General features: G+C 28.9%; 2 protein-coding genes and 1 long non-coding RNA gene across 9 annotated transcripts; 2 read left to right on the plus strand and 1 right to left on the minus strand.

Moving 5' to 3' along the window:
• Positions 1–113: 113 nt before the first annotated feature.
• Positions 114–5,690, plus strand: LOC100643774 (protein pigeon). Its single transcript, XM_012312540.3, has 10 exons — positions 114–253; positions 489–625; positions 711–1,026; positions 1,101–1,363; positions 1,432–2,579; positions 2,747–3,088; positions 3,157–3,371; positions 3,450–3,653; positions 3,723–3,794; positions 3,872–5,690. The coding sequence occupies exons 1-10, from the start codon at positions 196–198 to the stop codon at positions 3,940–3,942; spliced, it is 2,826 nt and encodes a 941-aa protein (XP_012167930.2). The 5' UTR covers positions 114–195; the 3' UTR covers positions 3,943–5,690.
• Positions 3,684–5,925, minus strand: LOC125385779. Its single transcript, XR_007225404.1, has 2 exons — positions 5,711–5,925; positions 3,684–4,403 (listed from the first exon to the last, which is right to left on the minus strand). It is a non-coding gene; the product is annotated as an uncharacterized LOC125385779 (long non-coding RNA).
• Positions 5,926–6,779: 854 nt separating this feature from the next.
• Positions 6,780–19,033, plus strand: LOC100644212 (heat shock factor protein). 7 transcript variants are annotated; one of them, XM_020865075.2, is made up of 12 exons: positions 6,786–7,029; positions 8,157–8,265; positions 8,338–8,462; positions 8,544–8,879; positions 8,949–9,031; positions 9,104–9,292; positions 9,865–9,927; positions 11,156–11,686; positions 12,803–12,908; positions 12,968–13,061; positions 13,154–13,401; positions 13,709–14,080. In XM_020865075.2, the coding sequence occupies exons 1-11, from the start codon at positions 6,925–6,927 to the stop codon at positions 13,384–13,386; spliced, it is 1,974 nt and encodes a 657-aa protein (XP_020720734.1). In that variant the 5' UTR covers positions 6,786–6,924; the 3' UTR covers positions 13,387–13,401; positions 13,709–14,080. The 7 variants fall into 7 exon arrangements, 5 of the variants coding, with proteins under 5 accessions (XP_020720734.1, XP_048265187.1, XP_048265188.1 ...); XM_048409230.1 differs by lacking the exon at positions 13,709–14,080 and adding an exon at positions 15,982–19,033 and having other exon boundaries at positions 6,787–7,029; XM_048409231.1 differs by lacking the exon at positions 13,709–14,080 and adding an exon at positions 15,982–19,033 and having other exon boundaries at positions 6,788–7,029; positions 11,156–11,674.
• Positions 19,034–20,371: the final 1,338 nt, after the last annotated feature.

Raw genomic sequence — 20,371 nt, forward strand, 5'->3', positions numbered from 1 at the left:
AGACGGTGATTCAGATTCACTATCAACGTCAAATCGATATATGTATGGTAGCCATAACAGTAGCAGACGATATATTAGATAATGTCAAAATACACATACGATCTACGCTACTTATCAAATTGAAAACTATTGATCGTTTTTTTTAAATTAAAACATTATACAGTATTATACATTAGAGAAGACTTATAGATAGATATGGTAGAAAACCTTGCAGCAAAATTATGTTTACTTCTGTCGGAAAAAGCACATTCAGGTAATTGTGATAATATATAATTTTTAAATAATGATGCAACTATTTTATTTATAAGATTTTAGAGAAATTGTGTATAAAACTAAGGTTACAGGTTATAATGTAAATGTTTGTTACATCTTTTTTTTTTTTTTACGTGAAGGAAATCCGCACGGACACCAGGTCGCTTCTGGGGGGAAGCGGCAGCATATATAACACAAAATAAAATGTGTCTGTAAAATGAAAATTTGATTTTTAGCCGAACAATGGAAATTACTGGGTCAAGAGAAGGATGGTTCCTTATTAGTTGGATGGACAGAGGAAACTGTAAAGGACAATGTAAACATATCATATACAGTTGTAGGCCACTACGACCGGATTAATGATAACTTACAGGTATGTTAATCTATATACAATACTAAGAATACAAGCATTTTTATATAAAATATATATAGTGTAAATAAAATGCAACATGATGCAGGTATTGCACCAATTCACAGAGGTATTAAATATTGTACAAGCAACAATAAATCAAAGTCGTACTGTTTTTGGATATATAATAAAACAAAAAGTTTCTGTAGAGACAAGGGTAAATTCAGAGTCTACAGAAGACAAAGATCAGAGTATACCAACTGAAATTGAAATGTATGAAGCATTTATTGTTGAATTAAAAGGACGAGAAGTAAATATACACAGTTTGGATGCAAAGAAATCTAAACAAGTGAGAATTCAATTTTTATATAAAGAAAAAGAACATGGACAATGGGATAAATTTTTGTTATTAATTCATCAAGAATGTAAGAATTGTGTAATATATAGATTACACTTATATTTGTTAAGAATTACTAAATTTAATCGTTTAATGGTATAGGTATTATGATATACACTGTAATCTTTGATACATCTGTATCAAATGTTTATTCAATACAAGAATTAAAATCTGAACCATTAGTTAAAGCATTTATTTGGGCTCAATGGGACATGGTAAATCAGGTTTTATATCATATACACCATAAAAAAATTCCAATAAGTTTAGTTTCTGAAGATGAAGAGGAAAAAGAAAATAAAACAGAAAGAACTAATCCAACACTTAGTGGACTTCAATTTCATGATGAATTGCCGCATGAAACAGTGGTAAGTAATCAATTACAGTTTAATAATAATTTCCGCATATTTCAAACAATTTATTTTTTCGTCCCCAGCTAAATATACCACTAAATTTACCTCAATTATCAACTTCTTCCAACTGTGGGACATATGAGGATGATGTTATACCTTTAAGGGTTCACGATTGTTCTTTAGATCTTATTGTAGTTTCTGACCCTAAAGGAATGGTCTGTGTTTGCCATCATTACTTATATCGTCCAGTAAAACCACAGCAGCATGTACTTAATTCATTGAATGAATCTAATACAGTACACTTTGCATATTCTGTAACACTTCTTCATCGCAGCTGTGTGATTCATTGTGTTATACCAGGCATACCATGGTCTCATGCTAAACTTATACGACCGACATTCGCAATATATGAACATCATCACATGATTGTTCTTGTACCAGGTCTATTTACTCATGTTCTCGAAATTGGAACAAATCATGAACCATGTTGCCACATATTATGTGGTCCTTTAATTTCCCTTCCATCTCGTTCTTCTTATTTGGTACCATTGCTTGAGTTAGAAACTAATACCAAAGGAAGCAAAAAAAAATATGATACATCTTCCCTAGAAGGAAGCAGTACATCTCAATTTAACATGAACATATTAACAATAGACTTGCCAACACTGGATTTAGTACAATTAACAATCTCATCCGACTTTCTTACTGAAGTATTTCGTAAAGAAAATTCGATAGAAGTACGCTTGGGTATATTGCATTACTTTCTTTGTCATAGAAATGATCTGGATATTATTTCAGAATTAGTATGTGCGATTGCAGAGAAACCTAGATCATTGGAAATTGTACGGTACATGCAAGAAATTCTCATTGGTGGTTCATATGCTTTAGTACAAAAAAATTTATTAGCAGATGCTATACCTTTATTGGCTTTGTTGCCTGTTACGACTATGGAAGAGTACATAAGTTTTGAGATTAAAGTGAACGACTTAAGTATAACATTGAGTCATGAAAAACTATGGAATACATCTGTAATGTTACTATCACCACAACAAAGGTTGATTCCTTACCGCAGTGACTTGTGGACTCGATTGTGGGATCAACTTAGTAAAAATAACGGAGATAAAACAAGATTTAAGCCGAGTAAAATCGCAGAAAAATTATTAGTTTCTTTAGCATGTTATCAACCTGAAGCATTATCCAGATCCAGTACACCAATGTCTCCAAGTGGAGGGTAACATTTTAAACAAGTCTTTGTTTAACCCATTTAATTATATGAATGTTTATGAATAACTTGCACATCTCTTTAAATAAATTTATATTTTAATTTCAGCAATTCTCTTATATTTGTAGTAGCACAATATTTTTGATAAAAATTAATTTGTATAAATGATATTGCAGATTAGTTGTGGCTACAGTGTCGCTTGGAGATTTATCAAGTGGTCGTAGTAATAAACTCATGGACTCAGGTTTGCTATTTAATGAAACAGAAAGTTGTACTGCTTCTAAGCAGGAACATATTGTATCTGTAAATTTACGAGAATTATCCATGTATTTATTAAAACATGGTACCCAGACATCAATAACGCATCTTAAGGGATCGTGTACTCCATTACACGTTCACGCAATGGCAACTAGACATGTAGCTGCGCAATTAGAAACATCACGGGCTCTTTGTCAAATGTTATGTCGAGCGGCTAGCGTCGATCCACGAATTGAACAAGAGCGCGGTTTTATTCTTGTGTAAGTAAATCATTCGTGAATAATTATGCATATATTGCAACAAAATTTAAATTAAGATATCATTTTAGCGATCAATTAGACGAAATAAGACGATGGTTATTGTTCGTATTATTGGAGCGCTATAGGCGCGCAATAGAAAGTATAGCATTCCCAGCACCACAAGGATTTACATCGTTTTTTACTTATCTTGGATATAGAACCCTAAAATATTCGATGTTTTTACAATATGTACAACGATCAGTATTTGAATTACAAGTCGATGTCAGCAAAATTATTATGGCTGGTATATTCTTTAAATCAAAAATTTATTTTTATTTTAATTTTTAATATTTCTGTAATTTTCATTTAATATCTCTTACAGATATTAGTGATACAAAAGAAAATGCCATTCGTAAATTAACTTTATTGTCTTTATTACCAAGATCACGAGCAAAAAGACTTTTAAATCAATGGTTACATCCTGTAAGCTTTATGTTCAGAGCTCGTGAACACGCTGCAAATATTTTATCTGGTGAGATATGCCAAAACCGTGGTAGAATATTGCAATACAGAAATCATCATAATGGTAAGGATACATAATTAACAAAAACTCAAATATTTCCAGCTATCTTTTTATTAAATAAATTATATACAGGTTTAGCAGCATTTCCTTCAGCAGATCGTTTATCTCCGTTGGACACATTTCTTGATCTTCTTACAGCAAAAGGTACGAACCAAATATATTATTATCCCACAAATCTTATTCCAATTATTAATTAATTATTAATTAATTATATTTTACAGCTAGTCTAGCTGAGTTAGATTTTGGCCTGCTTATAGAAGCTACAGTAACATCTACAGAAGATTTTTTATAGGTAAATGTATTCTAATTTCCTAGAATCAGTTATAATAGAAAGTGTAGTGCAAATAGTCATCCGATCGTGCAAAGTGCCATTAATATCTTCCAAAATATTTAGTATTTATGAACATGTAATTTTAACCTTATTTTATAAATTCTCATGCATTTCTTATCGAAAATTCTATACAGGGTAGAGATTTTAAATAGAATAATCAGATAATACACTTTAAATACATACATAATTTAACTAATGCTCATGTTTCTATTTGCATTATGTTAAAGTTGGATAAATTAACAATTAATTCTTATAACTATTTTAAAAATGTTTTATATTTTAAAATTAATGTTTATTCCACTCAAGTTTATAAACTGGTTACTTTATAATGTTACAATTGCATAAGTGCTGCAAAAATTATATCTTTGTTTTCTGTATACATCATGACCCAGTTTTCTTCCACAAAACTTTGTCAGCTTGTTCTACAATCAAAATTAAGAAAAAGAATGATGTATGAATATAGGCTCTTAAATGCTTTATTAAAAAGTTATGACAAAAATATGAAATGATAACAGACTAATATTTCTATGATACAGTATAAGAACACATTGTCGATATCTGTCTGATATTACACAAATGTTTACACATATTGTAATATTTACTTGCTAAGATCAGTGAGTTGGTTAACCTCAATAGATCTTTGCTTGTGAGAAATTGTGAGAGAAAAAGTTTATTATTAACGTTTATTATAAAGTTTATTATAAACACAAATTAGTATGTGTTAGGAGTTAATGCAATGAATTTATGACATATTTGCTGTAATTAAGCAAAATGATCAAGAAATTGTACTATAGTAAACTCTATTTTCCATAGATGCCACTTCTGCATACATAATAACAGACAACATATTTAAAATGGAATTATAATGTGAACTCTGTTGTCATTTCATAATTTTGTTATAACTGCTTAATAAAGCATTTAAAAGCCTATGTTTACATAACATTTTTTTCTTATTCTTGCCTATAGACTATGTAGGTAAAGTTTTGCAGAAAAAATCTGAGCATCCTGTATATTATTAGTTGAATTTTTGTTACTAAGTTACTATAATTTTATATTTATGTGATTAATCAGTTAATCAAAAGCATGTGTGTGATTTTCTTTTATAATTACATTAGTTTATCAGTATGTGTCACAGTGTGCTATACATATACAGAATGTTCTTGAAGTCATGGTACAATCAGGAAGGAGATGATTCTTTATGTAAAAGTAAGTTGAAAGTATAGATTTCTAGGTCCTGTATCTCACATCTCACATCCTATATAATGTATCCCGCAATAGATAACACTATTTTTCATACCTAATACCTCATAACATACATACTACTACATTTCTATTCCACTTTCCACATTATTTAAGTATGTAATCTATATACTATAATATATCCAACATCTATCCAGTATTTCAAGCACAGCTTATCCCTACTCCTAATTCACTTAATTCACATCCCAAGTCACATCATTGGGGTCATCTTCTTTCTGATTGTATCATGATTTTAAAAATACCCTATTTGCATCATCCAACAGTTTTTGAATTGTTGTAGTGTGAATTAAGTTACAAAAAGGATCATTTATGAAAAAATTGTAATCTGCGTAAATTTTTCGTGCGTATTGTGAGAAGTAGTAGAAAATTACATATCAGAAGATATGTACAAACATACAACAGTATTAATAATTTTTATGTAAAAGTGAATATGAATATTTAAAAAAAGATTTTGTGTTTTAATATTTACCTATCTTAATATATACTTAATTTTCTCCAAATATTACATTAAAGATAAAAGGTAAACAAATTTCTTATTTTGAATTTATTTCCTACGCTTGCATCAGAGATGAGTAAAGAGATCACCGATACAATGTTAAAAAAGTTAGCCAAAATATACGCACTAAAAATAAGAGATTCTAATGACAAACGTCCGAACTGTACGCACATTTCTTCTCCGGTGCTCTTGGCAGGAGAAACGTACGTATACACGAGAGGGGAAATGTTCATTCGTATCGGTGCAGCGCGGAGATAAGTAAAGGTTAGGGGGCTAAAAAACATAAAAATGCTTTAAAGCTTTTATTAAATATCAGAAATGAATTGCCTTTTTTGGAATTGATTACAGAAAAATCACTTTGGACTTAAACTTATAGTAATTGGAAATGATTTAAGAATTGTACGTATTGGAAGGATTTTAAATGATTAAACGCTTTGTTCATTTGCAAAATAAGATTGTTTTATTCAAATAAACTTATAAATTTAATAACTGTACGATTTTACAATGAGTTCTGAGTTACAATAATTGTCTGTATAATAATTTGTGTAATTGCATAGTTTTATAATAATTTGATTTCGTTGCTCGACTTACGTAATTAAATCAACCCTTCTCATGCGAAAATGACGGTCAAAAACTTTAAGTGCTCGTAGTACGGTGCAGTAGTTTTATCATTTGTTTTTGAATCGCCTACTTTCGGCCAACTCAGGTATAGCCAGATACAAATCCACATATTCCTTCTTATCGCGCATAAAATGTTTAGTAGAGATATGCGTATAGTTCATGTTCAGTAGCTATCGGTCTACTTATCTCTGCTTGCATTAAAAAATTATCTTGTATTTTTATCTTTCACGCTTTTGTGAATGGTATTTAGCAGTGTTTACAAATTATCTTAAAAATATGTTTTTAATAAAAACCAGCTTATCATATTTTAAGCTTATTCAACAGCTAAATCTAGGCTCCAACAGAAACGGCCAATAGTATTTAACAAACATTACCAACATGTGGCGTTATAATCTTAAATGAAAAGCGGACATGTCCCTGCATTAAAATATTTCCCCCTTTCTCTCCACCTGTAACTACTACTAGCAGAATAACATCGTCAGCGGCCAGCCATTGTCGTGACATGTGAAGATTTTTTCGTGAAAGATCAAGATCAAAAACTGGTGAAATTGTTACAGATTGCAGAAATGCATACAATCCCGGAATTGGGTACAAGTGTACCAGCGTTCCTTGCCAAACTTTGGAAGTTGGTCGAAGATTCTGATACTGACGACCTTATTTGTTGGTCACCTGTAAGTACTTTTATTTTGTTATTCGTTTATAATCCTTTAATTTTTATGTGCAGCAAATGTATGAAATTCTAACGCATCGGTCGATATGTTTTTTCACGGCGACTATTATTTATTCGTAATGGTAACGTCGCTCGACCGAGCAAATTAAACGTAAGCTAAACGTTGACCTCCGTAATGTACATTTTTACGTACACAACCTATATTTCGCATGCAACCAATATCGCTGTAATTTATTCGGTGCTTATTCGGCCGATTGTGTATATTACATTATTTCAATAAACATACATTTTTTTTTATCAAATGTCGAGGGCTCTCTTTCATGAACGATTCGTATAAATTTTGAATGGTAGCGCATTCCTGAATTAACAAAATATACCAACCGCAAAGTAATATTTAAACAAACGTTAACTAAACAATATTTGTAATTGTTTCTTTAACATTGACACATGTGTGTAAGTTCGTTAACAGAAATGATTTTTGTTAACGAAATATGTAGTCAATGTTAATTTTATACATATTTTGAATATTTTATTTATATATTGTTATTACAATAAAAAATACATTATTTTCGTGAAAATTGTACCAGATACCAAAAACATACTTTAAGTTTTCATTGTTTAGAGGTAAAATAAGATATTCTATATAAATATCAATAAATAGCCCTTTATGAGATTAATGTGGCAACAATATTAACATTTAGCATTTATAAAAATTAATTAATTATTTGTTAAATGTACTGCATCTTGTATAGTCCAATTCCAATATGTTTCTTATAAAAAGAATGTAAAAAGTATAGGATTATATTTATTATGTATATTGATGACAAGTTCCACTAAAGAAAGGAAAAGATTTTATTTAATTTTGTTCAAATCATTGTTTTTCATTACATAATTTTATCAGTTAGATCAATTATTTTCTGCAATTTACATAATCTTTATAAAAATATTACTTTACTTTGATATCTATACATTGACATATATGCAGAATAGTATATGTATTATATAATTATCTTAATATTTATATTCATAGAACTTGTTATCTAATACAATATGCCTTTACCATAGAGAAAATTATATTAGAAGTTACTTAGGAGAAAAGAGACTATTGTATACACTTATTTATTTTAGAATGGAAGGAGTTTTTTCATTAGAAATCAGGCACAATTTGCCAGAGAATTATTGCCACATTATTACAAACACAATAACATGGCCAGTTTTATCAGGCAGTTGAATATGTGTAAGTAATAACATATAGAACTATAACACTTAAATATATATGTAGATATAATCATATTTAATGTGTATACAGATGGTTTTCACAAGAAAGTTTCTGTAGAATTTGGTGGTTTAAAATGTGATAAGGATGAAATGGAATTCGCACATCAATTCTTCTGTAAAGGTCATCCATATCTTGTAGAACATATTAAAAGAAAAGTATGTGCTTTCATATTTTATATGAACTTTCCATAAATTGTACTTGTATACTTGTACAAGCATTCGGTGATAATTTTCTAGATTGCCTCTAATAAAGGGCAAGATCCAGCACTTACTCCTATTAAACCAGAACTAATGAACAAAATGCTTACTGAAGTAAGAAGTATGAGAGGTCGTCAAGAACATTTAGATTCAAGACTTGGAGCCATGAAAAGAGAAAATGAAGCACTGTGGCGAGAACTAGCAATGCTTAGACAGAAGCACCTTAAACAACAGCAAATTGTTAATAAACTTATACACTTTTTAGTTACATTGGTACAGCCTTCCAGAAGTGGTGGTCTCTCCGTTAAAAGAAGATACCCACTAATGATCGATGATTCTAACCGTCAACATAACAAACAGACGAAATTATCAAAAGTAACTCTATAGAATTCATAGAACTTTTGTAGTTTATTTCTTTAATATAATATATATATTTATTTTCAGTCACAAACATCACCGGCGGGTCCTGTAATTCACGAACTCGATTCATCAGAACCAGATCTAGATTCGGAATATATTGTTGCAGAGTATGTGACTTATTATATCATAAATGTATTTCTTTTTTATTATGTGAAATAATCGTTGTCCGTTTCATTTAGAATGTTGGAAGGACATCCGAACCCAGCTATTGAAAGTCCTGAGCATAATAACTCTTCAATAATGGAAGACAATAATATGGAAACAATTCATTTAGTTGATGATTCTGTTCACTTACCAGATGATATACAACTTGTTAATTCTCAAGAAACTGAAATAAAGAAAAAACGTGGATGTAAGGGTAAAAAGAAGTAAGTTAAATAAAATTTTTACTATAGTATTCTAATTATAGATTTGATCACCAATATAAATGACGTGTACACAATCTTTCACATCATGTACAATCTTTCAATTTTGGAATTATAAGATGGAGTTTTGCATAATAAACACAAAGGAATGTTAATGTTTGTAACTCTTTGAAAAAATATTTTTATATTTTCATTTTGCTCGTTCTTTTACTGAGATTAGGAAAGTGATAAAAAAAAGTAAATTATAAGATACTCCTTTACAACACACATTCCAATTATTTCCCATGCATGGAATGTATGAAATGATTAACTTAATGAAATTAAAATTTATACTCTACTTCAATGAAACACACAGGGGCATAAATTTTGATCTTTTAAATCATATCATACTATAGTAGCTTTATTCATTTTATATTTTGCACTAAAATTAAATTGCACGTGATATATCGCTACCTGATTATGCCTACTCAGGACACAATCAACGAAGTTTATGTGTAAACGACATTTTTGTCATACTTAATAAGATAATTCATTTTCAATTATTATTCATATCATTGCAATTTAAATATTGCCAGGAGGAAAAACAAGGTGCCGGTCAAAATTTTGATCCCATCGACGGAGGATGGAGAGGAACCAAGGTTAACACTTTTCTCTTGTCGTCATTTGGTGCTGGTGTTTGTACTTCTAGAACTTATTTTTGTATAATATCGCAATTTTGCTTAGTTTCATTTTTCTGCATGAACGTTCAGCAAAATTGCGATTCTTCTTTGAAAGCATTCCTCATTTGAACAGTTGATTTTAAGATGATCTCTTAGTCTGCAAGTCTTTCAACTATCAGTAGTTGCTTTTTTTTCTAAATTTTACATTAATTGTAATTTCAACGCATTAAAGCATTCAAAGAAAGTTAAAGTCTCAAAAATATTGTTTCAGTAGTTAGTTACTTTTATGGGAGAAGTCTTGTTAATCCTTGGTTGAATTGCTTCTATTTAATTTCATTGTTTATTATACAATTCTTCATTAGCCACTTCATTTCATATTAATATCATTATTTATTTATCTACATTTTAGTTATGCCTCTGAGTACAATTGTTGATATATTAATTCTCATTATAGTTTATTTGATAATAAATCTTGGTCTATGTTGTGGTATTAAATATGTCATGAAGTTCCTCTATTTTTGTCATCAATTTAGATAGTGTGTGTGTGCATGAAAGATTACTTCTTATTAATATTACTTAATATAAAAATTTATTCCATGCATGAATATGTTCCTTTAAAATTTATTTATATACGTAATTATTTATTTATACTTCTATTATGTATAATAAATACAATTCTATATGATATTCAAATCATAAAATTTTTCAATATAATAAGCATTTATATATAGAAAGAATCAAGCTGAATTGACCATTAAATATTTACCTTTAAATAATAAAAATAGTTTATATACACAGTGAAATATAGAAGAATGAGTGTGTCTGTAGTATTTTTCCAAGTTTGTTATACCATAAAAGTTAAGTAATATTCGCTTTTCTTAAAAGATGATAATTGCTCTTTAACTTTCTTGTTCATATATATTTCACATATATGCACTATAATACTGTAATACTATGTTTTCCTCTTCATTATGTAGTTTTCTTTTATAAAAATCTATATTACTATGTACTACAACCTGACTAATTCATTGTATATTTAGAAGCATGTTCTTATATAATGCTTTAAATTCATCTGTGTATGCTCTTGCAATACTTCCATCAATCCGAATTGTAGTCAAGAATGTGTTTAAAAGCAGATTATGGCACAGCAACGATTTTAAAAACTCAAGAAAACGAAGATTGGCAACTGCTTTTCTCACTTTTTTAGGGAAGAAACACATTTGCTTGAAATACCAATAGACGATGCGCCAGTGATCGCTTTACTGAAAGATAAACCAGCCTCAAAGGCAGTACCTTTGTCAACTATGCGTAGTCCGAAGCTCGCAGCAATGGCAGCTAATATGAACAAAGTCACTAATGTAAATTGTGAGCTCAATTTGGTAACTTCAACAGATATGGAGGAAGATGTTCAAGAGAATAATCCAACCCTGGTAAAACTCGAAGATATTTTAATAGCACCAGAAATCATCAACGAGGATGTTAAAGGCACCGAGAATGTCGAGTTTAGTGAAAACAATAACAATTCTGAAACCAATGCCACTTTCCATCAACTTAACAAAGTAGATAATAACGCTGAACAGAATAACAAAAAGAATTCTTATACAAATGGTGCTGTGAAATGTTCGAAGCAGGACAAAGACAACTGCAATGGAGCAGGGACAAGCAATTCAAAAGATTTGTCATTGAGTTGCATCATTCCTTCGGGCATGTCTGATGCTGCTTACAGGTTAGGATCAATGTAAGTTCAACACAGACCATAAGTAAGAAATGCTAAATGCAGCACTTCCCACTTACCTATAGTGGAAATTTTTAGTCAGAAGACAGAGGTGGGAGACAACCAATTTATTTCTATTTATATTACAATTTGGAAGTTTTGGAGTAATAACACTTCACTAATAATAATGTGTAATTTTTTACTAAACTTCTAAATGGCTGCTTTTGATCTAGAGATTTCACATTCCATAGAACCTGAAGAATGAAGGACTCCTTGGAATAATTTTTTAAATATTTTCCAAATTATTAAAAATTTTCTTTGTTATTAATTCTAGTCAGAAGTATTCAGCTCTTGATTTTAATATAGAATTTTATTTTAAATAAAAGAAATTTTATCAATATGAATTTAGGTGTAAAACAAAATTTCCATTGATTGAATCTATACTCGTATAATTTATTTTGTTCAAAATAATTTTCCTTTTTACTCAGTAAAGTTGTAAAATAAATTTTTAAAATGTGCTACATAAGAAACTATACTTACCTCATATATATTTATAATATATATTTATAATCATATATATTTGGTAATTGTGGTGTTGCGATTATTAGATATCTCTGCTTAAGTAGTTTATCATGTAATTTAATTGTTGTTCTATTAGTGCTGCATTTCATTCCCTGGTTTTCAAAGGTCAATTTAGTTTGAATATATCTTGATATAGAATAATACATCGTCCCAAACTTCTATGCAAAATATTTTAAAGACCATGCACTACAACATTATCAATGTTTTACAGAATACTAAAACACTAACCAATTTCTGTTTTTGTGAATTTCTTAATTACTTGATTGCACAAGCAATAATTCTAAAACAATGACTATTTTATTTGGAATAATTATTATTCTATTCTATTGCTGCATTCATAATATAAAGAAATGAAACAAAAATTTGGCTAAACAAAGAAAACAAATATTGATTTGCTTGTGAAGTCATTGAAACAAATAGAAAGATTGTACGTTTCAGGATGAATATTGAAAGGATTTACAACGTTTTCCTTTTTGATCCATCAAATGTGGCTAAGTTTGTGTGGATAAGTTTCGGTACTTTTATACATTTTCATCTACTTTGAATAATTCTCTATAGGGAGGAAATGGATAATCATCTCGAAACAATGCAAACAGAATTGGACAATCTCCGCGATATTCTACGATGCGAGGGTTATAGTATCGATGCAAATACGCTTCTTGGTGTAAGTATTCAAATAATATCTGAAAAGTTTATCCTTTATTAATTAATGTACATTTGCAGTTGTTTGGAGCAGATGATCCAATGTCATTTGGTATGCCAGTTAATCCAGAATTGAACCCACAATCTGAGAAAGAAGAGGAAAATCATGCTAATGGTAAAATTTCCAATTGCACAGTTACTAATATATAATTTGGATGTTGTTGAACACATAACTAAACTAACTTGTACCTTTTAATTTGCTGACAGTTGCAGAAAATAATAATGGAACTGGTGGTGGTGAACTTATGGCATATAATCCTGCTCAAAACTTCTTAGATTTCGACGATGACATTTTCTTGGAGGCCACATCTCCTCCAACTAGCACAGCAGGTGGTGATACAGCTATAATCAATCTTTATAGCTCGGATTCTCTTGATTTGGAGGATAGCAAATTTTCATTTCTGAATTCCTTAACAAATGATGTGAACACTTCATCATAAAGTTCCAATCCTATGGTAAGTTCCATAATTTCTTATTACATTTAATAAGCGATCATTTCATTCAAAGAAAAAAAAAGAAACATTTTTATTGCTGTGTAACAGAAAATAATTGTTCATAAATTAACAATACACGGAATTTTGTTGTATATTGAATCTAAATTATATTAAAAGAAAAAATTTATGTATATATGTTTATCGAGTAGTTGGTCACTAAACGCATCTTCGTTGAAACAAATTGCGAATTTCCCCGTCGAGATTGTCCTTCTCCGAGGTTCAACCTCTTTTTCAAAAAGAAATTGTCTTAGGATAGATTTTTTTGCAGGTTCAGATCTGTTGCGTCCAATGCTTTGGTTTCAGTATGTTTTATTCTCGATGGATCATCACGAGCATGCTCTCTCTCTCTCTCTCTCTCTCTCTCTCTCTCTCTCTCTCTGTCGCTCTCGGTGTATTTTGATGACCAAATAAGCAACGAGCTTGTAATGTACTGACGATAGTACCTGAGGAAAATGTGGTCAATCAAATGATCCCATCGGTTTATGGAGGACAATAAATAAGTGAAAATAGCAGGAGCGCATAAAATCCTTTGGATTTGCTGCTATATATGCATACAAAGCAATTATAAGATTTGATTGTTTCATTAAATTTTTTTATGAGTTAACGTTAATGTTGTGCCGTACTTTATTTATAGTATATATTATTACAATATAAAACAAAAATCAAACAAGGAAATTGTTTATTTGACGATATATTTCATATCTGTATAAATACTTTTCCTTTTTTTCATGTATATAATTCGATCAAAAATAATTTGTTTATTTTAAAGACACGGAAGCACGTTATAGTGACTAACGTTTCTTATCGATCGTACAATGCAAACTTGAAGTTCCTGCATATCTTATATTAAAAAATTATCGTAATAGTATATATTTATTGCGTAATCTTTTTTAAACAATTCGAACAGAAATTGCAGAAATGCAATAAGACAAACAAATGTTGTTAAATGCATTACTTAAGTTTTTGTGTACTTTTGTCATCTGTAATTTCTAATGATCATATTATTTATGAGGATCTGAATTGTCTTGCTTGAATTCCATCCACGTAAATAATAAAAGAAAAAAATATATACGAAATTCATATTTTTTGTACTAAATTCTTCGTAAAAAGAAGAATAATCGTATATAATACACATTGAATCTAAAAAATAATTATATTGAAATGTTCAATGTTCTTGTAGATCAAGATGTACTGTACAGAAAGAAAAAGAAAACGCTAGAAGCGAAAGAATTTTATATTTTTATAATACAAAGAATCTGTGCGTTTAACGTTTTTTTGAAGATGATAATTAGTATTTATTTATAAACGTCGACTCATTGTACACAAAACAATTCTTTTTTCTAAGTTTGTGTAAATATACACTTAGATTCTGACAACCTTGTAACTCATAAAATAACTTATAAAAGAATTCGTTACGTAAAAGTACAAACATTTTATTGTTACAATATTCTATAGAAAAAACTAATAAAGAATATGTTACAAATAGATATTTAAAATGAAATGGTCAACAAATGTGTACTTACTATAATATACAATACAGTATAGCACACTCTATTTTCTATATTAGAAAATATATACTTGAAGCAATTTGTTTTTTGTACAGACTCATAAATATTGAATATGATTATAATACATTTCTTTGTTTTAACAAATACATGGATGAAATTGATTATAATTGACTTGTTTATACAAATATATAAAACAAATACTTCTAAAATAAATATGCGAATCTCTTTTAATTCATTTTTGCATCTCTATTAACCTGAATTCTATAGTGATTGTATATATGATGATAAATATAAGTTTCTTACTTCCTAACCATCTGTTTGATCTACAAGTTATTATTAAAAAATTACTACTGGTTGTCAAAAAGTACGAATATATTATTATATATATTTTTTTTGGAAGAAGAATAAAATATTTATATTAAATCCGTCATAGAAACTACATGAATATTTTAGTTTAGTATTCAGTAAATTTGGTGAAAAATGTTGTTTGTCTCCAAAATGAAAACATGTATTAATTATATACAATTCGTTTTGTTTTTTTTTTTTTTATACTAACAAAATTAGTTCCATGTGTTTGCAGCTAATTATTCTACAGCAATCGGACGTTATTTTATTTATTTAGCTTAATAAAAAAAAAAAATATTCTTTATCAGGCTAAAATTAACTGAAAGCAAAGTACAAATTAGCTATACCTCTTAAAAAACGAATAAGAATAATCTATGGATGGATCATTGATATTTCAGTTACACTTAAATAAAGGTATTGCCTGATATTGTTCAATTCATCAATATTTCAATAACTTATTTTTATATATACATAAAGAAATTGTGTATTAGCAATATTTAATTTTGAGACTTGTGTCCTTCCAAGCATGCTGAAGAATATTTTTAAATAAAAAAATGAAAACAAATTCAGATATGAAAACAAAACTGAAGAACATTTAACCATAATGTGCGAATTAAGACTGCTACTAGCATCTATAGACTTCCGTTTTCCTTATTCACAAATATATATAATTGTTTTTTTATTTTAGCTTTGGAAGAAAGACTGCTGGATTTTTAATCGCCTTATTGGTAATGTCTTCGTTTTTTAATTAATGAATATGATGCTACGGTAAACCCTGTAACAAGTTTAGTATGAAGGGGATGATGTAAAGAATTGAAGAGCTAGACACAGTGGTTCATGCTTAAAATTCCTTGAAGAAGAAAATAAACAAGATAAAGAACCAACCGATATAAATCTAGAAATCGAAAGAAACAATTTATCTTCGTGTTGATGAAGATAGATACTAAACAAATAAAAACGTTTTCTACGAACTATTATTGAAAGAATATATAACGTTAAAAAAACAAAAATAAATATACACGTATCGTGTATGTATCGACAAAGGGCTGTAATTTCCAGTTTCACTGACTTGTACATAATTATGCAGGATTCTGCATTGATAAAAAATATAGGATGTTTTCTAAAAATGTCCATTACCTGAAGAGTAACAATTTTTTTACATGTGTATGTAATGCACAGTATTAGATTATAAATGAATTAATTCTATGTTGAGCGGCATATATGCTAAAAGGTGCACAGATGTATGTATATACAAATCTATACATATATATATGCAAAAAGTGAGCATGTTAAAGGTATAAAATTTGTTTAATAATGTCAGTCTATTTTTTCGTAAATGTCCTTTTATTGTGGTATAAGACTTGAACAAACCTAAAATGTTGAAACAAAGTTTAAGCAAAGTTAAAGGTGATAGTACAACCTAAGATTTCAGTGTCTAGTTCCACTATCACTCCCTTTGTCGTGTAAAAGATTTTTCTTTACTTTTAATCAACACTTTTTCATATATTTAATCTTCTAGATTTCCTTTTTTCAATCCTGCCTTTTATTTTTCTAATTTTTGTTTTGAGTGTGTTAAAGGCTATGTGAAAGTAATACCATTGATAAGAATATCTAATTAATTTTGTAAATGAATTTGATCATAGAGGGTGAATAAGTAAGTAGGGTGTTAAGTAATTATTTAGAATATTTATGGAATCAAGATACTTAACTAAATAATTAATCCATATTTTTGTTCTATAAATCAAAAACATTTTTTTTATTTTCATTCTGAAATAAAAATTATGTTCATTCACACGTACAATTACTTGTGTGCAGTAGATAGTTCAAACCAATATATGTCTTTCACCAAACACTGAAATCTTAATGTTGAATTTTTACAAAATAGATTGAGTTTGTGTATATCAGAAAATAATATAAACAGAATAGTACACTGTAATCTTTGTTAGATTAACATGTTATTTTAATTTAGTAATAAGTAGATTTTTTTATATTCATTTGTGAAGAAAAACACCATATATTACAAATTCATAAAAAACTTAGCATATGTTATATAATTCCATATACAGTGAAGTGTCAACAATACATTTATGTAGTTTACTTTTCTTTACATATTATATTTCAACACACTTCATAATTTCTTAGATTTAACTCATTTAAATTACTTATCTATGTGTTAACATTACTGTTATTATGTAATTATTGTCTGTCTGTTAATTAACTTACAATGCAATATGTGAATAATTTAAAAAACCTTTTTGTTCAAAATATTTATTAAAGAAAATTGTTATTGATCTTCTATGGGCTAACTTTCAATTTTTTTTTCTATTAATCTAATAGAAAGTCATTAGTTTCAAACGATTAAATCAAATTATATCAATTTGTTTTATAATTTGATTATTAAGTGTATGTCCACTTTAAAGAATATTTATACCAAACGATTATTCACTTACTCATGGAAGATCGAACTACAAGAGTGTAACAAAATCAAAATAATGTATCCTGTACAAAAGTATAGTTTGTATTACACTACTTGTAGATATCTAATTTTGTGATACATTAAAATTTTGTACAAAAAGGTAGGGTTGATTAAAAACGGGTGACGATTCCTCCTTTCCCGGTCATAAATTGCATCTTTTGCTATTAATTATAAAAATACCAGTTACAATAGAATTAAAGGATAAATTAAAATGTACATAAACGTCTGGAGGAAATCATTGAGAAACAAACTTGCAATTTTTATTTACCGACATCTATCTTCTAAATTCAATATCTATACTCTTATTTTTACTATATCACAAAAGGAAATTGACTTTATTCTGCTGTCTATAACTAACGTTATCACATGATAAATATATATATTTAAAAAAGCAGCAATCTATTAAAAAGATTATAATATCTTTGAAAACCACAATTTTAATCGAAATTACTTTATTCGACACAGACAAACTTTTAACTACCATTAAAAATAATGTTAAATTTGTTTGTTTCTAAATAAAATTTAGATCATTGTTTACATAATCTTATTATATATCCTAACTCGAACGATCTATCCTTATATAAATATCATACATGAATTGTGTACAATAGTGTATCATTCAAAAAACTTTGAAAAAATTTTATACTATTTAAAAGTACTCGAAAATCTCCGGTGCGTTAACGAAATACATACTGCAATATGTTCAAATAATAATATGCTGAACAATTTGCTGGAAGGAGTAACTTGAATAATACTATTTTTTATATAACGATAATGATATAAGCTAGACTATAAGTTTTTGAGAAGCAAATCTTACATTATGTACGAAGAAACCAATTGTATTTATATTTTATAGATTTTTTTAATGTTATTAATTAATTTTCACAAGAATATTTGAATTTAAATTTCAGTATAGAAATTATTAACATTGTTTTTGTACTATACGTATGAAGTTATTTTATGTACAAAGATTTGTTTAAAAATACTTTCACTATTTCAATTGCAACTATTATCTACTTATTAGTTATTGTCAAAAAAAAGAATCTTTATTAATTTTCTCGATCTAATATATAAAAATCCCTAAATTTTTAAGTTATTTTAATTTCGGATAGCTGAGCTATGAATATCGGAAAAAGTGATGAATCCTTAAAACGCTTATAAAATGTTATACACAATTATTATTTTTATCATTTCTGTAATACTTACTGTAATACCAATTAAATTGTGTCATAAAGCAGAATAAAATTCGTTATAAAATCGTAAATTAACCTGTGATACTTTAAATAATAACATCATTTATTTAAGAATTAATGAAAAATTATGTTCTTTAAATTATATTTTAGCCGATTTATTTCATTTAATTAAAATCGCGTTATAACTCAATATTTCATAAATATGCATATTTGCTTAAATTAGATTTTATATTAAATGATGAATATGCCAAATATATTCAAATTATTCGATTTTGAAGACTGTATATGTTCAATCACGCGCGGAGAGACGCGATCGCGAGTATGCGCATCAACGAGAGTCTTAAATTCCCGTTACGATTGTTCAATCGACGCCGCGAAATGATCGATCCCCTATTTCGATTATGATAATAGAGGTGATTAATTGAGAGGTACACAGATTTGACCAAGTACAGTGTTTAGTTTATTACAACTTATATACAAGATAACTGAGTTCCGAGCGATTGATTACCGTAAAAAGTCGAACAGAGTATGTAACGTAAAAGGGCAGATTTTTTTTTTATTTATTTATTAGAATATTTACAATCAATTCTCGTTGAGAATTTTCAGTAACTTCATTTGGCGTGATACAATGACATGGCTTATAATAGTTTTATATTGTTGGTTCTAGTAGAATCTAAGAATTTAATCTAAAGGGTATTTTCTTTTTAGTTTGCGGATCTGGTCTGTCGTGTCTAGTAGTTGGGTGACTAATGGGTTGTGGTGGTTATTGACTCTTGCGTTATATCTGCTTCTGGACTTGTGTATTTCATCTTTGACTGTAGGTATCTTGAGGTCTCGGTGGATTGTTTCGTTGGTAACATACCAGGGTGCATTTATTAGGGATCTTAGCGTTTTCGATTGGAAGCGTTGGAGTATTTCAATTTTGGAATTACTTGCTGTTCCCCATAGTTGGATTTCGCAGGTCCAGACAGGTTTTATTACGGCCTTATAGAGCGTAATTTTGTTCTGCGTGCTTAGGTTGGAGCGACGGCCAATGAGCCAATAAAATTTTTTGAGTTTGTCCCTGAGTTGTTTAGATTTGTCTACGATATGTTGTTTCCATGTTAATCTCCTGTCCAGAGTCATGTCCAGGTATCTAACTGTGTCCTTGTTAGGAACTGTTATATTGTTAATGGAGACCTGTGGGCAGGTTTGTTTTCACAGCGTGAAAGTTACATGTGTGGATTTTTTTTCATTAATTTTGAAGCCCCATTTATGGAACCACTTTTCCATTGAGTCGAGAGAGTGGATGAGGCTATTATCGGGTTGGCGTGGGACGCTAATAGCGCTGTGTCGTCAGCAAATGTTGCTATAGTTATTTCTGTTGATATTGGTAAATCGGCAGTGTAGATGGAGAACAACAGGGGTCC

This window comes from Bombus terrestris, chromosome 10 (assembly GCF_910591885.1).
Source record: "Bombus terrestris chromosome 10, iyBomTerr1.2, whole genome shotgun sequence".
In the NCBI taxonomy this organism is placed as follows: domain Eukaryota; kingdom Metazoa; phylum Arthropoda; class Insecta; order Hymenoptera; family Apidae; genus Bombus; species Bombus terrestris.

Coding starts and splice junctions, on each gene's coding strand:
- LOC100643774 (XM_012312540.3), top strand. CDS start 196: ATGGTAGAAAACCTTGCAGCAAAATTATGTTTACTTCTGTCGGAAAAA. Junction 254..488: donor GTCGGAAAAAGCACATTCAG/GTAATTGTGATA, acceptor TTTGATTTTTAG/CCGAACAATGGAAATTACTG. Junction 2,580..2,746: donor CCAATGTCTCCAAGTGGAGG/GTAACATTTTAA, acceptor ATGATATTGCAG/ATTAGTTGTGGCTACAGTGT.
- LOC100644212 (XM_020865075.2), top strand. CDS start 6,925: ATGCATACAATCCCGGAATTGGGTACAAGTGTACCAGCGTTCCTTGCC. Junction 9,928..11,155: donor GAGGATGGAGAGGAACCAAG/GTTAACACTTTT, acceptor TCACTTTTTTAG/GGAAGAAACACATTTGCTTG. Junction 12,909..12,967: donor ATGCAAATACGCTTCTTGGT/GTAAGTATTCAA, acceptor GTACATTTGCAG/TTGTTTGGAGCAGATGATCC.